Genomic DNA, 27,810 nt, shown 5'->3' with positions numbered 1-27,810 from the left:
CCTCAGCTATTAAACAATTTTAAAAATATGAAAGAAAGTTTACCTTAAGATACCTAGACACCTTTTGGTCTGGGTGACCAAAGTTAGCAGTTACTATGCCAAAAAAAAAAAAAAAAAAAAAAAAAAAAAAAAAGAACTATGGGGGATTTCAACCTTCCAGTGTTTACTTTTTATGTAAACCTGGACATGTACAAAGCTGAAGTCAGAAGGTAGCCTTTTAAGAACCTGGATCAGAAGAGTCCCAGAACTGCACAGAAACTATTCCTAGAATACACTGATCCTTCAGCATTTACCACACGGTGGCGCTGCTTCAATATAGATTTCAGACAGAATCCACAAATGCATTTCTTCACCATCAGGACAAAAATGCTTGCACCCATTAGGAATTAGAAGCATGAAGCCCAGAAATGCTTCTTCTTGACGATTTCAGGGAACATGGTTCAGGAATTAAACTGCAGGGACAGCGACTCTTTGCTCACATTTTATGCTACACCTAACATGAATTCTGATAACTTTTGGCCCCTTGCAAAGAGGTTCACTTCACTTATAGCCCACAAGGCAACATGTGGGGCAGAAAAGTGGAGTGTCTGAGTTGGTTTGTCTCAGTGCAACCCAAAATGTCCTCTACCCATGAATCTACACTGATACAAGTATCTGAATGGGGAAGAAAAGATGAATCTCTCATGCAGAAAATCTCACATCGATGCAGATACCCCACTGTCAAGGAGGGGGAGGAGAACACCCCACCCCGCATATGTGGGCTGCTCATAGCACCTTCCCTCCAGAAAGTAGGACGTGGAGAAGGGCATAAGAAGAAAGAGTAACTTGACTATGGAGAAACCTGGAAACCACTACCTTGGCCGGGTGACCAAAGTTAATGTAAACTGTGATAAGTCACATTGTTAGTATTCATCATCAACACAATGTGGTAAAAAGAGCACTTTACCAGGGCGCCTGGGTGGCCCAGTCTGTTAAGCATCTGATTCTTGATTTCAGCTCAAGTCATGATCTCACAGTTCATGAGTTTGAGCCCCACATCAGGTGCTGCACTATCATTCTCTTGCTCTCTCTCTCTCTCTCTCTGCTCCTTCCCTGCTCATGCTCTCCCTCTCTCTCTCAAAATAAGTAAACTTAAAAAAAAGGGGGGGGGGCACTTTACCTCTATAGTCTTCCTCCCCAAAACCCCTTAAATCCAGTCTAATCATGAGAGAAGTATCAGACAAATCCCAACAGGAGGACATCCTACAAAACACCCTAACAGTAAGCATCAAAACTGCTGAAGTCATGAAAACCACAGAAAGTCTGAGAAACTGTTACAGCCAACAGGAGCCTAGGGAGACATGACAAATAAATGTAATGTGGTATCCTGAATAAGATCCTGGATATTCGTTATAAGCTAAAGAAATGTGAATGAAGCATTGACTTTACTTGATAATAATGTATCAGTATTAGTTTATTAATTGTGACAATAATGTACTGTGTTAATAATACAAGAAACGAGGTATGTGGTATATGGGAACTCTGAACTATCTTTGCAACTTTTCTATAAATCTAAAACTAAAATAAGTTTATATTTTTAAAAGTTCATCCAAGTCTCAAATGGTAACTAAGAGACACCTTCACATACCAGAGAATGCCTTTATCTTCTACATTAAGGAATTTAGGCTCTGTTCCTGATAGTCCCTTGATAGCCACCACAGAAGAAGAGGGTTGTTACAAGCTGAATGGGGTTCTCCCAAATTTCATATGGTGAAAGCCCAACTTCCAGTATCTCAGAATGTGACTGTATTTGGAGACTAGGCTATTTTAAAGATTATTTTTGAAAGAGAGAGAAAGTGTAAGTGGAGAAGGGGCAGAGAGAAGGAGAGACAGAATCTCAAGCAGATTCCACACTGTTAGTGCAGAGCCCGATGTGGGGCTCAAACCCACCAACCACGAGATCATGACTTGAGCCGAATTCGGATGCTTAACGGACTGAACCACCCAGGTATCCCAGGAGACTAGGCTTTAAAGAGGTAATTAAGGGACACCCGGGTGGCTCATTCGGTCAAGTGTCTGACTTTTGATCTCGGCTCAGGCCATGATCTCATGGTTCTGAGATGGAGCCCCACATAGGGCTCTGTACTGACAGCACAGAGTGGGCTTGGGATTCTCTCTCTCTCTCCCTCTCTCCCTCTGCCCCTCCTCTGCTAGTGTTCTTCCTCTCTCTCTCAAAATAAATAAACTTTAAAAAAAAGATTCAAATAAACATTTTTAAAATAATAATAAATAAAAAATAAAAAGGTAATTACATTAAAAGAGGCCCCTGCTGTGGTCCCTAATCCAATCTGAGTGGTGTCCTGTTTAGATGAAATTTGGACACACAGAGACAGGAGGACAAACACTGGGAAAAGACCATATGAGGACACAGTGACAAAGAGGCCATCTGTACACCAAGGAGAGAGGCCACTGGAGGCGGTAAACCTGCAAGCACTTTAATCTTGGAACTTAAGCCTCCAGAACTGTGAGAAAATACGTTTTTGTTACTTAAGCCACCCACTCTGTGGTACTTTGTTATGGCAGCACTAGAAACTAATAGAGGGGTGAGGCAAAAAAACATGACACCACTGAAGGCCATGGGACTAAAGAGCCTGATGGCTTCTGTGCCATCTGCACCTACTGAGAGGAACCTAACCTAAGGCTGCTGTTCTGGTCAGCAATGAGGTGAAATGGAAATGTCTAGGGCTTTGCAATCAGGCTGATGGGAGTTCAAATCCCAGCCAGGCAGTAACTAGCTATGCAAACTTTAGGCAAATTATCTAAACTCTTGGGTCTCTCCATCAACAGTAAATGGGGTGGGTGCCTATACCTCAGGGTTAAATATATTTATAAGATGTCTAGTACACAGTTAAGTACTAAACAAATACTAACTTTCCATTCCTCACTTCCTTTCCTTTAAGCTGGCAAACTATGGTCTAGGGGTGAAATCTGACCCATTTCATGTTTTTATAAATAAAATGTTAGTGCAATATAGATAGCCATGACCATTCATTTATGTACTGTCTATGGCTAATTTGTGCTACAAGGAAAAGGCTGAGTAGTTACAACACAGACCGTATGGCCCTCAGAGCCTAAAATATTTACTATCTGGCCCTTGACAGAAGAAACTTGTAAATTCTACTCTGTCAGCAACTACCCTATTTCCAAAAGTGAACACTTTCCATTCCTTATTGTACTTGAATTTCCCAGTCTCTCCCACAGATGCCATGTCTTGAAATTCTTCTGAGCTCAGGCTCTGCACTTCCAACTCCCCAATGCTCTTCACAAACAAGGCTCTGTGGAACATCCAAGATTCAAGATATTCAAAGTCAAACTTTGCACCCCTCCCAACCAACCTGTTTCTGTAATCCACACCATAGTTAATTACACAGCACCTACATCCATGGCAGGACAGAAACAGCATGACTTGAAATCCCACAACTGGAGTTGAAATTCCAATCATCAGAGCCTTACCTAAAATACGAGACTAATAATCACCTTGGAGACACCCTGATAATTATATAGGAGGGGAGGGTAAAACCACAAGAGCAACAAATTTTTTTTTAATCTGAACCCACCTAGAAAACCAAGCTAGAGCCCCTGGCAAGCTTCCCAACTGGTTTGCAAAGAATGAATGAAGTGCGTACAGAGATATGGATCCCTTAGCTGTCAGGACTGCTGGGAAGTCTGGGGCAGCACCCCAAGGGACAGTCCATTTACCCTCGTGGCTGGACAAACATCTCCTACGTGCCATGATATGAAAAGAGATAGCAAGCCCTGGCCCAGAGCCATTCTGCATTTGTCTTCCTTCCCTCATTCCCATGTACAAATAGGTCACCACAACCTATATTCTTTTTCCTACAACTTTCTTAAGCAGATTTCCCCCTCCCTCCATTCTCTCATCAGTGCAGAGGCTTCAGTAACTATACTTCAACTGAATCATTACCAAAGAGGCCCAACCAGTCTCCCCAATTCCAAGATGGCCTCTATAAAATAGTTACCATCCTAAATCCTTTATCTATTGCATGTCTCTACTTAAAGACTAAGGGACACCACTGCCAAAAGACTAAAATCAGTCCTGGCTCCCACTGAATTTCCACACTTTTCTCTAACACTACCTGCTGCCCCACAATGCCTTGTGAGCTCCAGCCAGTCCCTTCCAGTCACTCACCTGCCTGCATGTTCTCCAGATTTCAGAGGGGGCTGTCCCTTCCCTACAGAACAGTCCTTCTGCCCAGCTCAAACCCCATTAGCTATGGACCTCCTAATTCATGCGTTAAGAGTGCCTTCCAGTGTCACATGCACTTGGCACATTACCAGCTGCCCCCAGAGATTCTTGCTCTTTTCCATGGCATCACAACTTTGTAGACACCACTAAGCATTACAAGTTAGCACCTCTCTCACTAAACTGGGAGGTCCTCAAAGCTTGGGGCCAAGTATTTATTTACCTTCCTATCTACCTCACCTCTATCCCAGAGCCCAACATACAGCTCATGCTCAATAAACCTTTAGAAGACAAATGTTTATGGAGCCTCATGAAATCACCAACTAAAAGAAAGACTGAAGCAACTCAGAGTGCCTCTGAGGCCATTCGGAAAAATAAAGGTCACCACCAAAAAGTCACATCCACCTACACAGTGTCCTCTTACGATGAAAGGGATCCTGGAAAAATCTCTTGCCAACTCAGCTGCCAGTGAGTCCAGGAGAGCTGGGGGAAGCAAGAGCTCAGAAGAGCAGTAGTGCATAAAGAGGGACTATTTTTAAAGGCCAAAGGGCACACAAACTAAGAATTTCCAGTTTGAAAGGAAGAAATGGAAAGTAAACCACAAAAATAAGAGTATCCAAATGCAAATTAAAAATCATTCTCTTAAGCAGTCTGCTAGGTTTCTTTCTCATTTCAGGGAAAACATATTGGACTCAAAAGGTTTTATTTTTTCCTTCCACTATATCGTTAAGAAATCTACAAGCAACAGTGAAAAAGTCAAGGTGACTCATGCGTATGAAGCTATAGTAAGGTTTTTCCTGCCCTAAAAGGACCTGTTCTTCCTCAATTGCTTATTAAAACACCACAAACTTTTGGGGCACCTGGGTGGCTCAGTCAGTTAAGCATCTGGCTTCGGCTCAGGTTATGATCTCATGGTCTGTGAGTTCAGGCCCCGCGTCAGGCTCTGTGCCGACAGCTCAGAGCCTACAGCCTGCTTCAGATTCTGCGTCTCCTCTCTCTCTGCCCCTCCCTGGCTCTCACTCTGTCTCTTTCTCTCTCAAAAATAAATCATAAAATTTTAGAACTTTTTTAAAAAAATTTAAAAACACCACAAACTTTTCAAAAATATGCAGCAAAACCTAGTATCAAGTAAATATCAAGTCCTCAGAAAGTGTTTAACGTGTGCTTCCTTGACCTGGTCTGTTGACATCATTTCTTCCTGAGAGTCTCACATGGCTCACATTGTGAGGGATCTTTCATAGCTAGGCAGAATCAACCCTCCCCTTAAGATGCTGGGTGGTTTTCCTACCCTCACCCCAAAAACTTTGGTATCACCTTGCTTCCTTGTGAACTGCTTCTCACACTCCTCCAAATCTTGGCTACTTGCATTCTCACTGTTTGATCTTTACCGCTTTCAATAAGAACTACAATAGGACCAAGAATAAATAAACAAGGCATGTGACTGGGAGCAATACCTATTACAGGAAATGAACAGCAACGAGAGAGCTGACCAGACCCTTCACAGAAGCTGTCGGCAGGTCAGCTCCTGTGCTTATAGACCCAAATCCAAGTACCAACAGTAAGGCTTCAGTGGTCCTTGCACTGAGGCAGAGGTGTCTTCCTCACTGTCCAGGTCAGACAAACTCAAGTCATAAGAGGAGGAAGTAGGAGAAGCCAACACATGGAAAAAGGGGCAAGTTACCTAATCTCAGAAGTTATAGGTGGCAGCAAACTTCTTGAGTGTGTTTTAGGAGCCAGGCATTTACCAGCATCCTCTCCATCCTCTCAAAGAACTATATGGTAGATCATTCATTCTCCAGTTCAGATGAGGAAAACAAGAATCAAAGAGCTTGTCAAGTCACTTCCAAGGGCACAGAGTTGCTAAGAACAGGGACCTTGGATTTGAACCTCAGGTCTATCCACCTTTTAGGGCTAGAAACTAACCACAGCACTACATTCTTGGATAGAATTTCCCCATTTAGATGACAGCAAGGGAAACGAAGGATATACAAGTTCATATTCCCTAATGTACATAAGATCTGCTTAAATCACACCACTTCTAAAAAAATCATGCATTCTCAGAATCTTTTATATGCATATACTCAAATTTTAATGCATGTATGAGCACATATATACATTCATTCAAATACAGTACATATACCTGGCTCTAATAAGAACTCTAGAACTGGAAAAAAATGCTGTAAATTATTTTGTAAAAGTAAACTACCTTTAATAAAGAAAATTTCTATTGAATTTTTGCTAAAGATCTCAGTCTACAATCTTCTGATTAAAATAACAGGAGATTCCTAGCCTGTGAGCTTTACTTCAAGACCTCTAATTTCTGTATCAAATATTAACACTAGACCCTAGGATGTGCACAGCAGGCACATAATTTCTTTCACGTACTGAAGCCTCACATCCAGAGTCCTTGTGAAATATCAAAATGCCCAAGAGAGAAGTGCCCATAATACCTCCTATACTCTCAAAATGACAGTGTTACAATGGAGTTGTAACCTGGGCACAATTACTTCACTTGCATTCAACCACATGTGCTCTGCAAGGCAGGAGACACACGTACCTACTGTTCCCTCAGCCACTCTCGGCCCTACACACCCTCACATAATGGGACTCTGTGTGTAAGGTACACATTTCTGGTACCAATCAGACATGACTACAAGCTTCCTACTTCATCTGGTACATCCAAATAAACAACAATCTGTGTCAATGGCAGAAGAAAAATGTGCCATCCAGAGGCAGTCTGTCTGCATATGGCATTTAGGAGCAACTTAAGGGGTATTCAAGGGTAACCTGGCACAAAGACTTCTGTCCTAAATGCCAATTTTATCACTTACCTGCATAAGGAACGACTCTGTAACTATGCTTGCACGCGCACCTTCACACGAGTAACTGTCTGCTCAACTTCCATTGAAGTTCTGCTCTCATTGCCCGGTGAGCAAGTGTGAACCACTTTGGAGCACTTACTCTCCATCAGCTTCAGGGACCGCTTCTCCTGTTTCATAAAGAGCTCACAGGAGCTTCACAAGTCATTGAGGCAGGGGACCACCAGCCATCCTACGTTTGCTTCGCCCAAATTTCTCTTTTCTGCTCAGAACCTTTCTTAAACCTTTGCACTTGCATCACAGTTTACAAGGCAATTTTACAGACATCATTTTAATCACTTCACACAAATCGCATGCAAACCAAGAGATGAATAATACAAGTAGTTGGTGGGAAAGCTGGAATTGGAACCCAGACAGTGGGCCAGCCACTGCATTATGCTGCTTTCATGTCCTGTTCACAGACAATAAAGCTTTGCTGCACATCAAAAAGACATATGCTTGCCAGAAAACACATATGTCTGAGGATGAAATCCCTCTGGGGGGCATCTGGCTGAGGATGGGGAACTGAGAAGACAGATACTGTGGGAATCCATTCTAGGCCACTAAGTCAGATGAAGGAAGATGAAGACAGGCTCCACGACTGATGGCTACACTAAGACAGCAACCACCACAGAAAAGCTGTGTATCAGGCCCTATACTTCACCGTCTACATCTCATTTAAACTTCAGTTACCCTATAAAGAGAAGCACCATTATTACTCCCATCTCCCAGACGAGGAAACACCTATAACCTTCCCAAGCACACCAAGTGGGAGGTGAATCCAGTTCCAATCTGCCCAAGACTGAGACGGATGGAGACGGTTGCACCTATCAAGACCATTAATATTTTAGTTAACTAAAACTAGGCTCTCACAGATTTCTGACTTCTGATGTATAATTTATTCTCCTAGGCTTTTCAAACAGTGAGCTCAAGCTGAATAGGCCTACATCTGTTAAAGAAATTGAATCAACAAATAACTTTCCAAAATAGCACCAGGCCCAGATGGGTTCATTGGTGAATTCTACTAAACATTTAAGGAAGAAATCATACCAGTTGTTTACAATCTCTTTCAGAGGATAGAAATGAAGGGAATACTTCCTAACTCACTGAGTTTATGAAGCCAACATTATTCTAATGCCACAAGCAGGCAAAGACATTACAAGAAAACTACAGACCAAAACTCCCATAAATACAGATGCTAAAATCCTCAACAAAATATTAGCAAATCAAATTCAAGAATGTATAAAAAGAATTATATATGACGGTCAAGTGGGATTGATCCCAGATGCGCAAGGTTGGTTCAATATCAGAAAATGTAATTCATCACATCAGTACGCTAAAAAGTAAAATCACATGATCATATCAATAGACATTGACAGTTCATGGCAAAATCCAACACCCATTCATGATAAAAACTCTCCGTCAACTAGGAATAGAGGGGGAACTTCCTCAACTTGATAAAGAATATCTACAAAAACTCTAATATCGTACTTATGGTGAAAACAAGCTTTCCCACTAAGATCAGGAATAAAGCAAGGATATCCCCTTTCACCAACTCCTTTCCATTATTACCGTGGAAGTCCCAGTTAATGCAATAAAGCAAGAAAAGGAAATAAAAGGCACATAGATTGGGAATGAAGAAATAAAACTGACTTTCTTCACAGATGACATGCTCATGTATGTAATAAATCCAAAATAACTGACCAAAAAATACCTGGAACAGGGATTATGGCAAATTTGTAGGATACAAGGTTCATATATAAAAGTCCATTGATTTCCTATATACCAGTAATAAACAAATGGAATTTAAAAATTAAAAACAATACGATTTGCATTTGTACTTCAAAAAGTGAAATCCTTTGGTATAAAAAAAATATGTAAAAGAGCCACATGACAAAAACTACAAAATGCTGGTGAAAGAAATCAAACAACTAACTAAATGGAGAGATATTCCATACTCATAGAAGGGAAGACTGTACCTTGTCAAGATGCCAATTTTTTCCCAACTTGATCTACAGGTTCAATGAAATTTCAATTAAAATCCCAGCAAGTTATTCTGTAGATATTAACCAACTGATTCTAAAGTTTATGTGAAAAGGCAAAAGATCCAAAATAGCCAAAATAACTTTGAAGGAGAAGAACCAAGTTAGAGGACTGACACTATCTTACTTCAACATCTACTATAAAACTAAAGAAATCAAGACCATATAGTATTGACATAAGAACAGACAAATAGCTCAATGGAACAGAATAGAGAGCCCAGAAACCCACATAAATACAGTCAACTAATCTTTAACAAAGGAATAAAGGCAATATAATGGAGCAAAGTCTTTTCAACAAATGATGCTAGAACGATTGGACATTTATCACATGCAAGAAAATAAATGTAGACACTGACTTTACACCCTTCACAAATATTAACTCAAAATCGATCTCAAGCCAAAATGTAAAAGGCAAAACTATGAAACTCCTTGAAGGTAAGAGAAGAGAAAACCCAAAGACCTTAGCTATGGCAATGACTGTTTAGATACAACCCCAATTTATGAAAGAAGTAACTTATAAGCTGAAATTCATTAAAACTAAAAACTCTTCCCCTGAGAAATACACAGTCAAGAGAATGAGAAGACAATCCACAAACTGGGAGAAAAAAGATACATCTGATAAAAGACTATAATCTAAAGTATGTAAAGAACTCTTAAAACTCAACAAGAACACAAAAAACCTGGGTTTTAAAATGATCCGAACCTTAAGAGGTAGTTCACCAACAAAGATATACACATTGAAAATAAGCTATGAAAAGATGGTCCACAACATGTAATCAGGGAACTGCAAATTAAAATAAGAGACCACCATTCACCTATTAAAATGGCCAAAATCCAAAAAACTGACAACACCAAATCCAAGTAAGGATGTAGAACAACAGGAATTTGTTGTTGTTGTTGTTGTTGTTGTTGTTGTTGTTGTTGTTGAGAGAGAGAACATGTGTGCCAGCATATGTGAACAGGGGAGGGGCAGAAGGAGAGGGAGAGAGAGAATCTTAAGTAGACCCCATGTCCAGCACAAAGCCTGACGCGGGACTTAATCTCACGACTGTGGGATCATGACCCGAGCTGAAATCAAGAGTCAGATGCTTAACTGACGGAGCCACACAGGCGCCCCTAGAACAACAGGAATTCTTATTCATTGCTTGTGGGAATGCAAAACGGTACAGCCACTTTGAAAGTTTGTCAGTTTATCTTAGAAAACTAAACGTATTCTTATCACATGACCCAGCAATCATACTCCTTGGTATTTGCTCAAAGGCATTAAAAACTTATGTCCACACAAAAACTGGCACACAGATGTTTACAGAAGGTTTACTCAAAACTGCCAAACCTGAAAACAACCAAGATGTCCTTCGGTAGGTGAAGGGATAAATAAACTGTGGTACATTCAGACAATGGACTATTATTCAGCACTAAAAAGAGATAAGCTATCAAGCCATGAAAAGATGTGAAGGAATCCTAAATGCATACTAAGTGAAAAAGCCAGTATGAAAAGACTACATACTATAGGATTCCAACTATATGACCTTCCAGCAAAGGCAAAACTATGGAGTTTGTAATTGCAAAGGTGAGTAGTTGCCAGTGGGTGGGAGAGATGCAATGGAGCACAGAGGATTTTTAGGACAGTGAAAATACTCTGTATGATACCATAAAAATGGATACGTCATTATACATTTGTCCAAATTCACAGACTGTCTAATACCAGAATGTAAACTTTGGACCTTGGGTGATAACGGCATGTCAGTGCAGGTTCACAGATTGTAACAAATGTACCACTGTGATGAGAGATGTCGATAATGGGGGAGGCCGTGCATGTGTGGAGGCTAGGGGTGTATGAGAAATCTCCGTACATTTCACTTAATTTTGCTGTGAACCTACAACTGCTCTTTAAAAAATTCTATTAAAAAAAAAAAAAAGTGGGAGGGGCGCCTGGGTGGCTCAGTCGGTTAGGCATCCGACTTCGGCTCAGATCATGATCTCATGGTCCATGGGTTTGAGCCCCGCATCGGGCTCTGTGCTGACAGCTCAGAGCCTGGAGCCTGCTTCGGATTCTGTGTCTCCCTCTCTCTCTGACCCTCCCCCGTTCATGCTCTCTGTCTCAAAAATAAAAACAAAACATTTTAAAAAAATTAAAAAAAAAAAGTGGGCTCATCAATTGCCACGTAGGACCTCTAACCAATAAAGGATGACTTACTTGGTGATGGAAAGGATAAGAAAGTCACACCTCCTTGGAAGGTTTCCTAAATTTTATTTCTCAGAACACTTGTGCCAAGAAAGTGTTCCACGTGCGACTGACTGTTCACTAGCTACTCTCAATAAGTCCCCAGAGACAAAGCTTACTGGTTTAACATTCCAGGTCTGGACAATGAAGATTTTCCCTGTGGTCCCAGTTCTCCCTTTGTAAGGCACTCTGGTTCTTACTGAGCTCTCCTCTAGAGATCACCATTCCGTGTTCACTTCAGCTTCCCAACTCCAGGCTTTGCACACCCTTGCCCCTCCACCTGGAACACAGCCAGCCATTCCTGCCGACACACAGACTTGTTTCACAACAAGCTTGAGGATTCGAGCTGGAACATCACTCTTTTCCTCCTGCCGACTTCTACTTTTCAGTGACGTTCATCAATGTTACTTACAAATACGGTAGGTTCCATGAGCTTCTGTGACTTCTGTGTTTCTCTGAGAATCAGAAATGATCAGAAAGAAGAGATTCCCACCACTGCTGTCCCTGCCCCCATCTGTTTTCTTGAGGTAAAAAGACTCCTTTCTGAGCATGGCACTGGGTTTGTTCTAGTTGCCATCTGACACCACCACAGGGTGCAGCTGACGCTGCTATAAAGTGTGACTGGATAAAGCCTCCAGTCATCATTAACCGCAGGCAGTGGGAAACATGCAGCAAAAATGCCAAGAGCCTGAGAAAATGGAAGAGTGACAGGAGGGAGCATAGAAAAGTAGGATTGAGAAGGCCCCTGACAAACCCAGCTTAAAACCTACTCCCCTTTGCTCACTGCCTAATGATAGCAAAGACCTGAGAGAGAGGTAGGGCGTTAATTAAAGAATCAGTTCTCTGTGGATATGGGGGAAGGTATGTTTCTAGCCTTATAAACATAAGGTCATTACACTGAAATTGCTTATTAGTATTTTCAGCCAATCACATGGAGCTGATGACCATCAATTACTAAATTCCTATTCATTTTAACCAGTAGATACCTATGCCCCCTCACCAGGGTAACTAACAGAAGTGATAACATCCTGTTTTCAAGGCTTCCATGGGGAAACAAAGACAAGAACCAAAGACAAGGAGCTCATGGACTGTCAGGGCAGAGACATGCAATGAGAGGCTGTGCACAGGGAGGAGAAAGCACAGGGCTACAGGTATTTGGAGCGTGAAGTTTTTTCTCACACAGCGAAAAGGAGAGACACGAGGGAAGTCTGGATGAAGCAAAAGAAGCAAGTCATACACGAGGTCAACTCTAACAGAGGAAGTTCTGACCTTGGGCATGGGAAGGAGGGACTAAACAAACGGGAAAGCAGAACAACAGGGCTGCTTTAGAGCATAGAGATGACTTGGTCAAGGCCACTCACCATTTCAGTAAACAGTGCTGAGACAATTGGATAACTACATGTAAAAGAATGAAGTTGGCCCCTACCTCACATCATGCATAAAATTAACTCCAGGGTGTCCCGGGTGGCTCAGTCGGTTAAGCATCCGACTTCAGCTAAGGTCATGATCTTGCAGTTCCCAAGTTCGAGCCCTGCATCCGGCTCTGTGCTGACAGCTCAGATTCTGCTGCTTCAGAACCTGCTTCAGATTCTGTGTCTCCCTCTCTCTCTCTCTGTCCCTTCCCTGCTTATGCTCTGCCTCTCTTTCTCTCTCAAAAATGAACATTAAAAGTATTTTTTTAATTAACTCAAAAATCGGGGCACCTGGGTGGCTCAGTCATTTGAGCATCCAACTTTGGCTTAGGTCATGATCTCGCAGTTCCCGAGTTCGAGCCCCACACAGGGTTCTTTGCTGTCAGCATGAAGCCCACTTGGGATTCTCTGTCTCCCTCTCTCTGTCACCTTCTCACATGTGCACACTCTCTCTCAAAAATAAACATAAAAAAATTAACTCAAAAGGGATCTTGATCCCTTTTCTCTCTTAGGAGAAAATATAGGCATAAACCTGTGTGACTTTGGATTAGGCAATGGTTTCTTAGAGCATCAAAAGGACAGCAACAAAATGAACTGAATTACATCAAAATTAAAAACTTGCACTTGAAACTACGTTATCAAGAAAGTGAAAAAGACAACCTGAAGAATGGAAGAAAAGTTGCATACTACAGAACTTGTAATTAGAATAAAAAAAGAATTCTTACAACTTAGTAATAAAACTATGGTGAAACACCAGCTCACATGCACTAGGATGACCATAATCAAAAAGACAGACAATGACAAGTATTGGCAACAATGTAGAGAAACTGGAAATCTCACACTCTGCTGGTGGGAATGCACAATGGTGCAGTCACTTTGGAAAATACTTTGGTAGTACTTTCAAATGTTACATATACAGTTGTCGTATGATCCAGAAATTCTAATCCTAGGTGTATACCCAAGAAATGAAAACCTACATACCCACAAAAATGTATACACAAATGTTCACAACAGCATTATTCGTAAGAGCCAAAAAGTGGAAAACCAAATGTCCATATGCTGAAGAATGGATTTTTAAATGTGGCACACACATACCACAAAATATTAGGTAATAAAATGGAACAAAGTATGGATACATACTACATACAACATGGCAAACCTAAAGAACACTGTTCTATGAAAGAAGTCGGTCATGGAGCCCACATGTTACAAGATTCCATTTATATGAAATGTCCAGGAAGGGTGATTCACAGAGATAGAAAGCAGATTACTGTTTGCTTAGGGCTGCAGGATGGTGGATTAGGAAGAGGGGGAGGGAAGTAGGGAGGAATGTGGAGTAATTGCTAATGCAAATGTTTTTGTTTTTTTTTTAAGGCAGATAAAAAGGTTCTAAAATTAGATTGTGGCAATGGCTGCACAACCCTGTGAAAATGCTAAAAATGTTGAACTGTAAACCTTAAATGGGTGAATTATAGGGTATGTGATACATCACAATAAAGCTGTGTTTTAAAATGCAACGGGATAAATCACAATGGAAAAGTATGTAAATTTGAACTGAGAGAACAAAAAACACTTCAGTGGGTCATAAAACACTATAAACCTAATTAAATGGAAAATGATCATCTGAGAAAATGTTTTAGTGACATACATGACTGATGGCCTTAAAACAAACAGCAAGAAAGCTGTGATGATTTGATAAGAAATACCTATCACCCAAGTAGAACAGAGGGCAAATGCCACAAAAATCCCCACCACCACACACACACACCAGAGAGTACAAATGACAAGTACAGAATAAGCCACTCTCAACATTCATTACATTTTCACCCAGTAATCCCACTTTCATAGTCTACGCAATGAAAATATCAGAGATGGCCTTTAAATACTAATATCCGAGAATGTTCTTCCACTGTTCTTTATTCAGTGGAAAACTGGGAGCTTCTCACATGTCCAGTGCTCAGGCAAATGGGCAAATACATCACTGTCATTTAGTGGTACACAACAGGGCAGGAAAGACATTCAGCCAAGTGTCAGAAGAAGTTGTCTTTCTGGGGGCATGAGGAAACCAAGATTTACTGTATCTTTAGTACATTTTTGTAATGTATTTCCCTCCTCAAATATGATTTCTAAAATTTAGAAAATAAAGATACCTGTGTATTTACCTTCATTAAAAAAGAATATGTGATTATCTCATCTAATTCCTTATCAATGGTTCTCAAACTTTGCTACATATTAATTAGAATCATGTGGGAAGCTTTTTCTTTTTAAATCTTAAATCCCAATGTCCAGGCCATACCTCATATGCATTATATCAGAATCTCTGAAGGTAGAATTCAGGCATCAGGAGTCTTTAAAACTCTGGGGTAATTCCAAGGTACGGACAAACCAGGATCAAGGGTGGGTTAGTCAACGGCACACAAAAAGGTCCGCAGCTTCACACAGGGGAGCAAAGGCATGCACATGAGTTCTATGTGTAAACACCAAACAGAAAGTGTGTGTCTGGGTCACAGCTGGGTGTGGCAGTGAGGCACAGGCAGCCACCTACTTCTAGGAGGAGGCTATCAAATAACAAGTCTCCAGGAGGCAACAAAGAATGTTTTCCTATTCACACAGCAGGAGGAACTGTCCTTGATGAAAGTCAGAGCACTGAATGTGGCCCTGACCACTTAGGTGAAAGCAGGGCCTAGCACTCGCTGGTTCTACAAGCAGGCTTGTACTGGGACTGTGCATTTCCTGTCACAGATGCATGTGGACACATAAGCTTATGGTCTCCCTGTGTGCATGCAACCAGAACGCAAAGCCACGTCATTTACAGCTCATGCGTCAACAATGTACAGGCAGAACAATGCAGAGTGGACTAGGAGAACGTACTGGGGACAGAGCAGGGGACCTGGACTAAGGCCAAAACTCTATCAATAACTTGCCCATTGGGGCAAGCTCTATACCTTCCATCCCTTCCATATCTGCAAAGAGGCCTTGCACAGGTGGCCTGGCGACCTCTCCAATTCTAACATGTCTATCATCTTCCCCACATAACAGAGTGTGGCTGTAGCTAAAACTGGAAGCCAGCTTTATGTTTTTCTGACCATGAACTTGATCTGACTCAGCTGTGATAATTCCCCTGACACAATATCGTGGAAGGAAAAGAAAGTGAGAATTTCCTGAGAGGTGCCAACAGAGGGGAGTTCAAAAGAGGAAGGTGACAGGAAGGCTTCTCTCAGCCCCTTCTAACTAATTCTGAGTAGTCCACAGCTAGCCTGGACAAAGCACCTCACCAGCAGTACCCATCTAAGACAGTTCCCAGAAGACATTAACTTCAAAAAGCAGCCTCTCAAAGAATGCTGGAGGGAATGTGAAATCAATACAGCTTTTCTGGAAAGTGACTGGGCAGTATGTATCAAGATTCTTTAAAAATGCAGTCCATTTTGTTCAATAATTCCACTTCTGGGAACTTGCCACTCTTACGAGATTGGATATGTGTAAAAATTACTGGACAAAACATTCACATTAGGAGTTTTATTACAGACCGGTTGCACAACAATGTGAATGTACTTAACACTATCGGACTGTACATTAAAAAATGGTTACAATGGTAAGTTTTGTTATGTGTATTTTACTGCAATTAATAATTTCGAATTCATAGGCATTTGACAGCAAGAACAAAGCAAAATGTCTGGGCTTATGCTACAATTTAAAAAGACCTGGGGGCACTTCAGTGGCTCAGTCAGTTAAGCGTCTGACTCTTGATCTCGGCTCAGGTCATGATCTCACGGTTTGTGAGTTCAAGCCCTGCACTGGGGAGCCTGCTTGGGAGTCTGTCTCTCCCTCTCTCTGTCCCTCCCCTGCTCTCTCTCAAAAATAAATAAACTTAAAAAAAAAAAAAACCCACAGTAACAAAGTAAATAAATAAACCGGAAAAAATAACAAATATCCAACAACTGGAAATTAGTTAAAAATCAATCATAGAGGGGCGTCTGGGTGGCTTAGTCGGTTGAGCATCCCCGACTTTGGCTCAGGTTATGATCTTGTGGTTCATGGGTTCGAGCCCTGCATTGGGCTTTCAGTGCTGACAGCTCAGAGCCTGGAGCCTGCTTCAGATTCTGTGAATCCCTCTCTCTCTGCTCCTCCCCCACCCCACTCTCTCTGTCTGTCTCTCTCTCTCTCTTTCTGTGTCTCTCAATAAATAAAACATTAAATAAAACATATAAAAAATTTTTTAATCAATCATGGGATATTGAAACAACAGACATTAAATCTCAAGTTCTTCAAGCAAATTGGAAATTGTTCATGATATAATATTAAGTGAAAAAAAGCAGCGCGAGTGTGGTTTCAGGTCTAGATGGAATAGGTAAAAATATTTTTTTTAATAAAAACGCTAAGAGTAGTTCTGTTTCTACCCTGGGATCTCCAAATTTTCTACAAGAAACACTCTTAGAGGGTGAGGGCCTTGGCAGAGAATTAACTTACGGTCCAAGAATCAAAGGGTAGAATGACTTCCACTTTACAGGCTGTCAGCTTTGAGGTTTCTCCCTTAAAGAAACAGACAGCCAGAAGGGTTTTCACAATTGCTACATCAGCTCTGTCAACGGAGACAGAACTAGAACCGGAAGCAGCACAGGTGCAAACAGCCAGCACCATCCAGTCTCCCCGTATAAGTGAGGATGAAAAAAGCAAGATCACCCACTTTCCACCATCTGCTGCTGTACCCCCATCACAGTATTTTAAAAGCTTGCTTCTCGTTCATGCCCTACCTTTTGAGTGTTTCATAATGGGCCCAAAGTGATCTGGGAAATATAATCCAACTATAAAGTAACTAATGATATTACTAATAAATAAACCACGGGAAATGGGCTTTGCTCTTGTCTGGAAGACAAAAGGATACATTACAAATATTAATGACTTCTTAGTCCAAAAAGGCTTGCAACCACCACAAGACTATAAGGGATACTGGTCCTTGTTTTCTTTAGCCACAATGTAGTTATCATTCAGAAAAAAAAAAAAAAAAAAAAAAAAAAAAATTGCAACAATACTCAAAAACTGCAGCTTCAGACTAAATAATAGAAAAAATATAAATATATGGAGCAAGGTAGTAGGAGAGTAAATAATATTAACTAGCAATATAAGTGGAATGTAAGAAACTCAACAATGAAAAATGCAGGGTCACATTATTGCAAGGTTAATGAAACTCTCTGGCCCAGAGTTCCCAAGGCCCAGGAGCTAATCACCTATTGTATTAAAATACAAACTTTCATTAATACAGGCTATGCTCAGTGCCTATTACAGGGGTTTATAGTATTTGACCTTTGCCAAAATAGTTTCAGTCCCTGACAGTTTCTTGATTAGCATCAATTAGTAAAGAGTTTCTATCCAAACAAGTAAAACAGGTTTAGGTTTTCTTTCCTTCCTTCTTTCCTTCCTTCCTTTTTCTTTCTTTCTCTCTCTCTCTTTTTTTTTTTTTTTTTTTTTTTTTTTTTTTATGTACCTTCTTAAGAGAGAGAGAGGGTCTTATCTTAAAAATGAGAACAGAAGTCATCAAGGTAATTTCAGAGCTAGGTCTGAAAGATGACAAGATTCTGAAGCATAGCCCACTAGTGCAGGCCTCAATACTTAGGGGTGTGGCACACACAATGTATTTACTGTATCATTAGCAACAGTGCTAGCTTTTTAAATAGAAGGCTATTTTTAAATCCAGTGCACGTTCACAACCATATGTCAACTTATTTTACAGGCAGGTAGAACAGTAGGTCTCTGGGTACTTTTCTAACAATATGGCTTGAACAGAAACCTGCCTGTGTTAGACACTGTAGAAAAACATTGTTTATTGTCTGATGTACTCTGAGTCACGCCATTTTTAAGCAAGCATCTCTGCCCTTAGCTTCCCTTTTGAATTAAAATTGCCAAGATAATGAAGCCAAATTACCACTGTGAGACACTAATTTGCTGCACAAATTTAGGCAACGCACAAGCATGGCTCCGTTAGAGGAGAATCTGCTTAGTGTATTAAATTTGGACCCAAAGCATCTAAATGGAGAGTATTTTCTTCAATCCATTAAAAAGCTGAATGTTGCAAAACTACTCTCTTCTATTCATAAGGCCTTGCGCAGAGTTTAGCAGAAATAAATTTTATTCCCATGGAGAAGAAACAAACTATAGGATATTTTCTCAACACTAAGGATATCAAATTTGGTCAGGACACAGGAGACCAGGCCTCGTCAGGGATTTCTGGCCAGTGAGCCTATAGACTCTGAGACACTTCTGGATAGCCATACTTCCCATGCTTGCCATGCCATTCATTGCTACCTAACATCCCACTAAAACCTCATAAAATAAACAAATTATAACTATATGAGGTGATAGATGTGTTAATTAACCTTAATGTAATCATTTTGTAATATACACATGCATATACAAAATCACTATGTTATACACTGAAACACACACAGTGTTATGGGTCAAGTGTATCTCCATAGAACTGGAAAGAAATCAAATTAAGAAAAATTAAAAAGAAGATTGAAGTTCCACTAAAACAAACCTTTAATTTGTTAATAATAAAATCCTATCTGAAATGCATATTCCCTAGTCTCTTAGGCATTCACCAGGCCTAAGGCCCAAGAAGCATCAATTCCTTTGCAGCAGCACAGGCTATATAGGAGGGCAAATTCTCCTAAAGGTCGTATCTCTGCACTTGGCACTTGCAAGTACTATTCCCTTAGGAATCCAGATAGGTTCAGAATTCTATTATTTGTTTTTTATAGATGAGGTATACTTAAAGAAGACATCATGCCTGTCCATGCCCACCAGACACAGGATGCACATGAACACACTGATTCAAGGAAAAAGGGCAAATGACGTGGCTGATACAGAAAAAAGTATAACACTATGTACAATTTGCATAGTCATTCCAATGGGGTAACCAGCAAGAAAGGCAGTGTGGGAACCAGGATTTGAAAGAAGAAGAGAAATCTGACAGAGATACAGTCGTAGGGAAAGGCAAAGAGAAAGAAGGACATTCCAGGAATTTCCCCAAATACTGATAAACAGGTCAAATTCCTTGGCACAGGAAATTGCTTCATACCAAAAAGGTTTCCAAGTTCCAGCTAATGACTGGATTGTAAACAATGTTGTCCAAAATAAGAAAGCTCTAGGACAATAAAAGATTTTGGACACTTACCAATTCATAGCATCATTTCTAACATTCAAAGTGTCAAGGTTTGTCCTCTTAATTTTGTCACCACACAAACTGCAAATATCCACTAAATGATTCAGAAATCATGCCTATCACATCTCAAATAATACAAACATTTAGGAAACCAGAAAAACAGATACCAATTTTATAGGCCCAGGACACAATGTAGACCAATCCCAAACACATTCATGGATAAATGAGAAGAATCCTTTCACTGGCATATGATTGATCAGTAAAGACCCCAAACTATCCTACCCTCAGAAAACAAATGCTCAGCAAACATAAAAGAAGATCAAAGAACTTTCATGATTGCGAGTATCAGCATTCTGGAAAGGCTTTCCTCACGTCTGATTCATAACCTCTCAAAGTTAACTAATGTTTGTGTTTTCATTGGTAATGTTAAGTGCAAAAAGTTGGTAATGATGAAGGAAGCCAAAATACTTTAAACAAGTAATCCATGAGACCCTTGTTCCCACCCCTTTACAAATCTGAATTTTCACAAATTGTATATCTACTCAAATGCTGAGTGATGTAATCAAGGAAAGTATATTAGTATATAACACTTGGCAGTAATAAATGGACTGCTGTCAGATTACACTTGCCAAAATCCAAAATCTTTAAATGCACCACAATGAGTTTAGATTATAGCATTTCCTAATTCACAACCAAGAAAACAAGACCAATGATTGATTAACATTAATACTGATAACAAGATCCTGAATCTTGGTAAAAGTCTAACCTAAGCTATCAAAATAGTTTGTATATAGGCTAAACTAATTAGTCTAAATTCAAATCAAAACTTTGTTTTTTAGAGATTTTCTTCTTCCAGAAGTTACTGTAACAAAGAAAAAACCTCCCAGGAAATTTCTTACAAGCACTAGTTTTGCTTAATCTCAATACATGCCTTACATATATAACGAAGACAGTTAGGGTGCTGTTTTGTTGCTTACTTACCTGGGGATTTTTTATTTGATCTTGATTGCACCGAATGAGACTGTCGAGGCAGCAGAGGTGATGAAGGCAAAGACATTGAGACACCTTTGGCCAAGCTCACCCTGTAGGTGTCTTCTGCCACAGGAACGCTGCTCACAGACAAGTCACCACCATGGCCAGGGGGCAGGACTGGGGGAGAAGTCTCTGGACCAAAGTCACCTCCTGGAGTGAAGAGAAAAAAACATAAATTAGGTCATCCATTACAGGTAGATTAATTCCTAAGAACTACATCCTTAGAATATAATTCTCATATGTCACCTACGTATGTTGTTTTTTAATGTTTTCTTTTCTTCTACCACTCTTATAACTTTTTCTATGTGAGAGAAAATTCAAGTTTCACCACTCAAGTATCAATGAACTCTGCCTCATACACCATTCTGGACCATATCAACTGGCCCAGTTTCGCTCCTAACAATGGGTCCAGAAAGCCACCAATCTCAGATTAGATTAAGACCAAGTATGAATGATTCACAAGAAGCTGTGATTTCAGATTTCAGCTGAAGTAGGGGAGGGAGGTTATTGGTCTTACCCAAGTATCTTAGAGTAGATTCGAACACCCAGATTCATTCCAGAACTCTGACTTCACTTCTCTCCAATAAAAGACTCCAAGAGAGGGTCTCTCTACTTCAACATTCCTCCCCAGCACTATCTCTCTTCTCTCATTAGATCTACTCCATACTCCCCATGGCACAGGGTCCACCCTCCTCCAATTTGACCAGCCCAACCCTTAGTCATGAGACTAGAAATATGGCTTACTGATGAAGCTGGTTCTTCTTGGTGTTCAGCTTAAGAATAAACAAGCTTACTATTATGAAATCAGATATTCTAGGGTAAGCAGATCCAACAACAAAATACAGAGGATGCAATTACAGTATAGAGAGTACAAAAGGAAGGGAGTATGGTGGTGAGGATTAGCCTCTCTGAAAAAGATACAGCTGGTCCTCAAGTATTCCGATAATAAGCTCTCCTCTTATTGTTCCTCCCCTACCCATTACTTTTCCCCCTCTAGTGTGTACTATGAAGCAACTGAGGACAGGTAAAGAGGGAAGGTAAATCATTACCCTGATGATTAAAACATCTACAAGCTCTAATTTATATACAGAACTGGAAAGATATAGAAAGTTTTCCATAAGCAAACTAGTCTCTCTGATAAATACTACCCAAATGGTCCTTATCAGGCCTTCCTGACTCTGAAAACTCAAGGCCTGGATTTGAATCAGAACTCAACTTGTGTAGATCTTTGTGCGCAAGACTCAAAAGGGATGTGATCCAAACCATCAAGTTCAAATTGCATCGCTGTGCTTGTTTTTCATGTTAGGAGGCACGGTGAAATATGTAGTCACCCCCTCCACACACTGGGAGTTTGGGGGGTGGGGGTTAAAACTGGCAGACAGGCTCATGCTTGATTCTCAAAGGCAGCTCAAAACCAGTAGATCTGTGAACAGAAAAGCCGTGGGTCCCACAATGGATAAGTTGGCAACATCAGAAAGGTAATTTTAGTCACACCTGGGCCAGCTATGCTTGAAGGATTTTAACAAACTTGGACATTTAGTGATAAATCTTGAGTTTCCCAAGTGACTGGTATTTGAAGAAGAAAACAATTACCAGGAAACCTTCACCAGAATTTTCAAAAAAAGGAGCATTCACACAAATGTTCTGTCCCTAAGGGAAGGAAGCAAGAAGGAATTAGTGGAAATCTTTACATCCTAAATCTATGTGAACAGCGAAGTCATCCACTCTGGTCCTCCTATAACCCTCGCTCACCCTGCTTTATGATGTGTACCGTGAGATACCACCAATTCCCAGGACCCAGAAGCTACTCTTACACCACTGTGGATAAAGCCAGAAATCTTTCTGAAACCACCTGTCCTTGAGGTCTTGAGCCAGGACATGAAGTTTCCCAGGTGCCTCTCCTTTGACTGTCAATGAAAGAGATCTTAAGGCAGAGCTGGGGGTATACTGCAATGCCAGTGCCCATTGGGGCTAAGTGCCTCCCCGACTAAGGAGATTTGAGAAGATAGAGGAAAAGAGAGCTGTTTTCTCCGGTCCTATATCTGGTGCTCATGACCAGTCCCCACCACCACATTGGTCTCATCTAGGGAATGCAAGCAGGTGCTATGCCTACAAGAATGGTGCCTGGTCACCTGACTCCTGGCTATTTGGCAACGAAACTAGGAGATGTAGAACTTGGAAAGCGCTGAGGCCACAGTCCCAAGGGGTACATGCACAGGGTGGGCAGGGGACCTTGAAGAGGTTGTCCATGTGGTTTGAAAAGAGCTTCATTGCCCTGTGGCTGGCCCTTACACCCTCCCAATCACCAAGCTGGTAGTCCAATGTCTAGACTGGCCTGATAGGAGCAGGCACTGTGACGAGGTATGGTCTTCCCTACTCATACAGAAATATTTCTAACCTTTACAACAAACAAAACAAAACAAAACCCAAACCAGACTTCAAGTCCCTTAATTTGGATGGGGACACAATATTAGGGAGAAAGGCATCTATTCTAACAACACCAGAAATAAAAAATAAGCTCCTTACTGAGAAAGGGTTTATTTTCTTAAATACTTCATATTCTCCAATGATACAAACAAAAGGGGGGAGTTAAGGATAAAAGAAAATTAAAGGGTTTCCTAATTATAAAATGTGCCCATAAACTTTGTTTATATCAAGCAAAGCAAATATTTTCATTAACTGCAAGTATGGTGGGGATGAGTTTCCAAAGCAGGCTGTAACCATGAGGACCTTCAGCCTTCTGAGCAGCTGCACTCTGACACTCTGATTTTATCTGGTCTGCAATAAAAAGGGACTCAGAGATGGGGCTCGGGAAGGAAGGGTTTCTATTTCAGGATTACTTGAACATCTTAATATATTATCATTCCCAAACATTTTCTGTTGGTTTGTCCTTCAGACACAAAGACCCCTAACTTCCAGTTTCCTTTTATTAGAAAGGCACAAAGCAGGGAGAGAAATTTTATGTATGAACAGGCAGCATGAAACAAGTGGGGTGATTCAGCAGCTTAGAAGCTGGAGGCAGCATTCCGGAGCCTGGTGCTTTAACTACATGTAGGCAAAGGGGTTCAGGTCAAAGTAAATCTCGAGAGCATCACAAGGATGCAGACGACGCCAGGGGCAGAAAGTGAAAATCTCCTAAGGGTATCCACAAGAATTATACAATACTGGTTCTGGCAACAGGACACCAGAAATTCTCTGGTTGATTTAACATTCCACAGCAGATGCTTAAAGAGGTTTTAAGAAGAATTAAAAACATTTCACTGCAATAACCAGCACTGTGGACACATTTCCTTTAGCTCCAAATAGTTGGTGTCCTGTGAACTGTGACCTATTTTATTCCTACCTCAATTAAGTGATAAGATACACTTTGATCACCATTCCTGCTACTCCAGAAATGCCAGGCTAGGTAGGATGACCATGTTATCAACCACCAATGATCTATCAGGTCCCCTCCTGTTCCACTGGCAGGTGTTTCCCATGAAACATTCATACACCACAGATACATGCATCCACCCCACCATGCTTTTTTTTTTTTTCAACGTTTATTTATTTTTGGGACAGAGAGAGACAGAGCATGAACAGGGGAGGGGCAGAGAGAGAGGGAGACACAGAATCGGAAACAGGCTCCAGGCTCTGAGCGATCAGCCCAGAGCCCGACGCGGGGCTCGAACTCACGGACCGCGAGATCGTGACCTGGCTGAAGTCGGACGCTTAACCGACTGCGCCACCCAGGCGCCCCCAACCCACCATGCTTTTAATCTCGGAGAGTATCTAGTTCAATCACATTGTTTCACAGACAGGAAACAATGGGACATAGGGGTTGAAATTGACGAGCAGGGGTCAAACACCTAGAATGACCTTCTCTCCCAATTCCTAAAACTGGCCAGCTCAGGCTCTAACACACTACCCCACACGTCTGAGGGGTGCCTAGATGGCTCAGTCGGCTGAGCACCTGACTTCAGTTCAGGTCATGATCTCACAATTTGTGAGTTTGAGCCCCGTGTTGGGCTCTGTGCTGACAGCTCAGAGCCTGGAGTCTGCTTTGGATTTTGTCTCCCTCTCTCTCTGCCCTTCGCCTGCTCTTGCTTGGTCTCTCTCTCAAAAATAAACAAACAAAAAAAAAAAGAGCTGTACTTTGAAAAAAAAAAAATGGAGGTACCCAAAACAGACACATTTTTAAGTAACAAGTCTATAAAGGGTCAGCACAGTTTTGCTTTTAAAGTTTAGGCTTTGCAGGTCACATACAGCCTCCAGCACACGCATGCACACACGCGCACACACACGCACATACACACACACACACACACACACCACAAACCCACACATACTTTTATTTTAAAATCACCACTTCTTTGAATTCCAAAAATAAAAGACCATAAATGGCATGGGGGCATAAGGTTCTTCCTATTTGTAATACATATAACTAAATATGTACATATGCACATATGTATAACACAAAGGAACTATAAGTCCCAGTCATAGTTTGCCAAGATAATGGAATTATCAAAGGGGATAAAGCCATCCAATAAGGCATTTTAAATTGGCAGAAATGGCTTTTGATAACACTTCTTTATTTTAAATTTTTTTTCTACTGTTATAGACTGTGAAAAGGGATTTAAGTTCATAATGGAAGAAAATGCAAATCTGGGAGATGATGAATGTTTAAAGGTGTCTATGCAGAATGGCAATGTCCAACATTACAGATTAAAGTAAATGGAGTGCAGGATTAGAGAAGGCTTAAAAAACGAGGGCAAAGAAGCCAGGGAGATGAAAGCAAAATCGCATTTCAGAAAGAGCAGACCTGAGAAAGGCAAGGGTGAGCTCAGACATTCAGGTAAATAGGTCTGCAGATGCAGGAAATAAGATTTCCATTTATTGTGCCATTGAAATCACTAGGTGGGGGGTGGGGAGGGTCAGGTGGAGGGGGGAGGATGGAAGCTCAGAATAGAAAGAAAGAATGTTCTGTTTATCCAGTTCCAGAAAACGGGACTTGTGCAGTACGTTTAACTAGGGCATTAAATGTGTTAGGGCATCTTTTGTGCAGTCCCCGCCTGGGAGTGCATTAATGTTTCTTAAACATATTTTCCATCATAAGGTTTTATAACCACATAACTCATATATATTTACAGAAACCTAGAAAATTGGAAGATTTCCTCCCACAAGATCCAAGTATCATTTTGGGAGCCTTTGGAAGGCTCCCTCTGCAACCGAAAGCATTTTAAACCGTTTTATGTCTTATAGGATCTCCCCAAGTAACCAGCCAAAGCTACTGATTGTTAATGTACATTTTCAAAAAGAGAGTCAAGATAAATGTATCCAAGAAAGCAATTTTCCAGAACATTATTCACAGAGTCGTGACTAAGACTCAAACAATACTGTTAGGAGGCAACAAAGCAGCTAACTTCCACCCCCACTCCCCAGTACAGAAAAACCTGGTCAACAGGACAAGTTTATCCTTTTGTCTTCAAAAATCCACGAAGCAGATTCTACATGGAGATCAGTAAATACTATCCTCACAGTTTTATTCTCAATACTCAGTGGTTACAGAACCAGACATACTTTACCCTGACACAGACGATGAGGAAAGAGACTGGCATTTCCTCTCTTATTGTCAAAATTCTCCTTTAAGGCAGGTCCACCAGGCAAGAGTTTCTAAGCTTAAAGAATACAAGACCTCAGAAAAATTCCTACCCCCAAGCCCTAGAGGAGTGTATTTCAACACAGTAAGTGCCTTCTTTGACGTACTATGTGTTAGGACAGGGTTCGTTGGAGACACTTTATACCCATTATCTCATATCCTCACAACGACCTCATGAAGTGGGTGTTGTTTTTAATACTCCTCTGACAAGGAGTCTACCACACAGAAAGTACCCAGCATCTTGCCCAAGGACACCGACCAATGGCAGGGCTGACTCTGAATCCAGGCAGTCCAATCCAGAATCCATTCCACTACCCTGAAAAAAGGGTACTGAGCTATGCCTTTCAACATTACGTCATTTTGAATACTTAATAGGGAATGCCAAAAATAGTATATGTAGGTCTATGCACAGTACCAGGCCACTGTGAAAAGAAACCTGTTCCCTCATCTATTTTCACTTTTCGTGCAGGCTGGTTAATTAGCTCCACAGCACTCCTGGACCATTCCATTTGGGAGGCACCCGGGCTCAGATCATTAATTTTCTTTCAGTCAGTCACACCTTATGCTGTCACCATGCAAGCAAAGTGGATCTGAGTTAGATGTTTAGTAACCAAGCACCTTAAATAGTTTCTTCTCCTTTCCCTCTGCACTGTAAATTCATTTAACTCTTGCAGCATTGGGCCCTGCTCTCTCTGCCCTTGGTGGATGTGCTGAGTGTCATTCTCGCCTCATCGAACCAAGAATGTGGCCACTCTATCCGGCCCAGAGGAAGAAGAAAGCAGTGGGCCGGCTGTGGTCAAAGCAGCCTGGTAGGATTCATCCTCAATCTACATGGAATCCGTTATTCTGTATTTCCTTGTCAGGTACACTCAGTACTCGGGTCCCTGAGTCCACTGGGCCTGCTGCTCCTGCACACGACTAAAGCTGTAGTGCCCAATCCCTGCACACAGGGAAACTTGAGCCCTCCCCAGCGAGGCTGTTGTAACTGGTCTGGGGTATGGTTCAGGCACTGACAGTTCTCCCCCAACTGATTCTCAGGTGCAGCCAGGATTGAGAACCACTGAGGCAGGAAGGTGGTCAAAGAGATCCAAAATGTTTATGCTCCTATTCCAAGACGGAGGTGGGAGAGATGAAAAGGGAAAGAAATTGGAGAACACCATACAGATGATTATAACACAATGTACATTCCTTGAGTGTGTGTA

At 41.1% G+C, this 27,810-nt stretch overlaps 1 protein-coding gene across 4 annotated transcripts in view; it reads right to left on the bottom strand.

Annotated features, from left to right (window-relative positions):
• TANC1 (tetratricopeptide repeat, ankyrin repeat and coiled-coil containing 1) overlaps positions 1 to 27,810 on the bottom strand; it is a 240,624-nt gene that overhangs the window by 111,087 nt on the left and 101,727 nt on the right. For all 4 annotated transcript variants that reach the window (XM_032594413.1, XM_030325447.2, XM_030325449.2 and 1 more), the window contains one exon: positions 20,920 to 21,120. In XM_032594413.1, the coding sequence (XP_032450304.1) occupies positions 20,920 to 21,120 (201 nt within the window). The remainder of the gene's footprint in view (positions 1 to 20,919; positions 21,121 to 27,810) is intronic.

Source organism: Lynx canadensis, chromosome C1, assembly GCF_007474595.2.
Source record: "Lynx canadensis isolate LIC74 chromosome C1, mLynCan4.pri.v2, whole genome shotgun sequence".
Classification (NCBI taxonomy): Eukaryota; Metazoa; Chordata; class Mammalia; order Carnivora; family Felidae; genus Lynx; species Lynx canadensis.
Note: the sequence above shows the minus strand (reverse complement) of the source record. Positions and strands in the feature narration are given on the sequence as shown.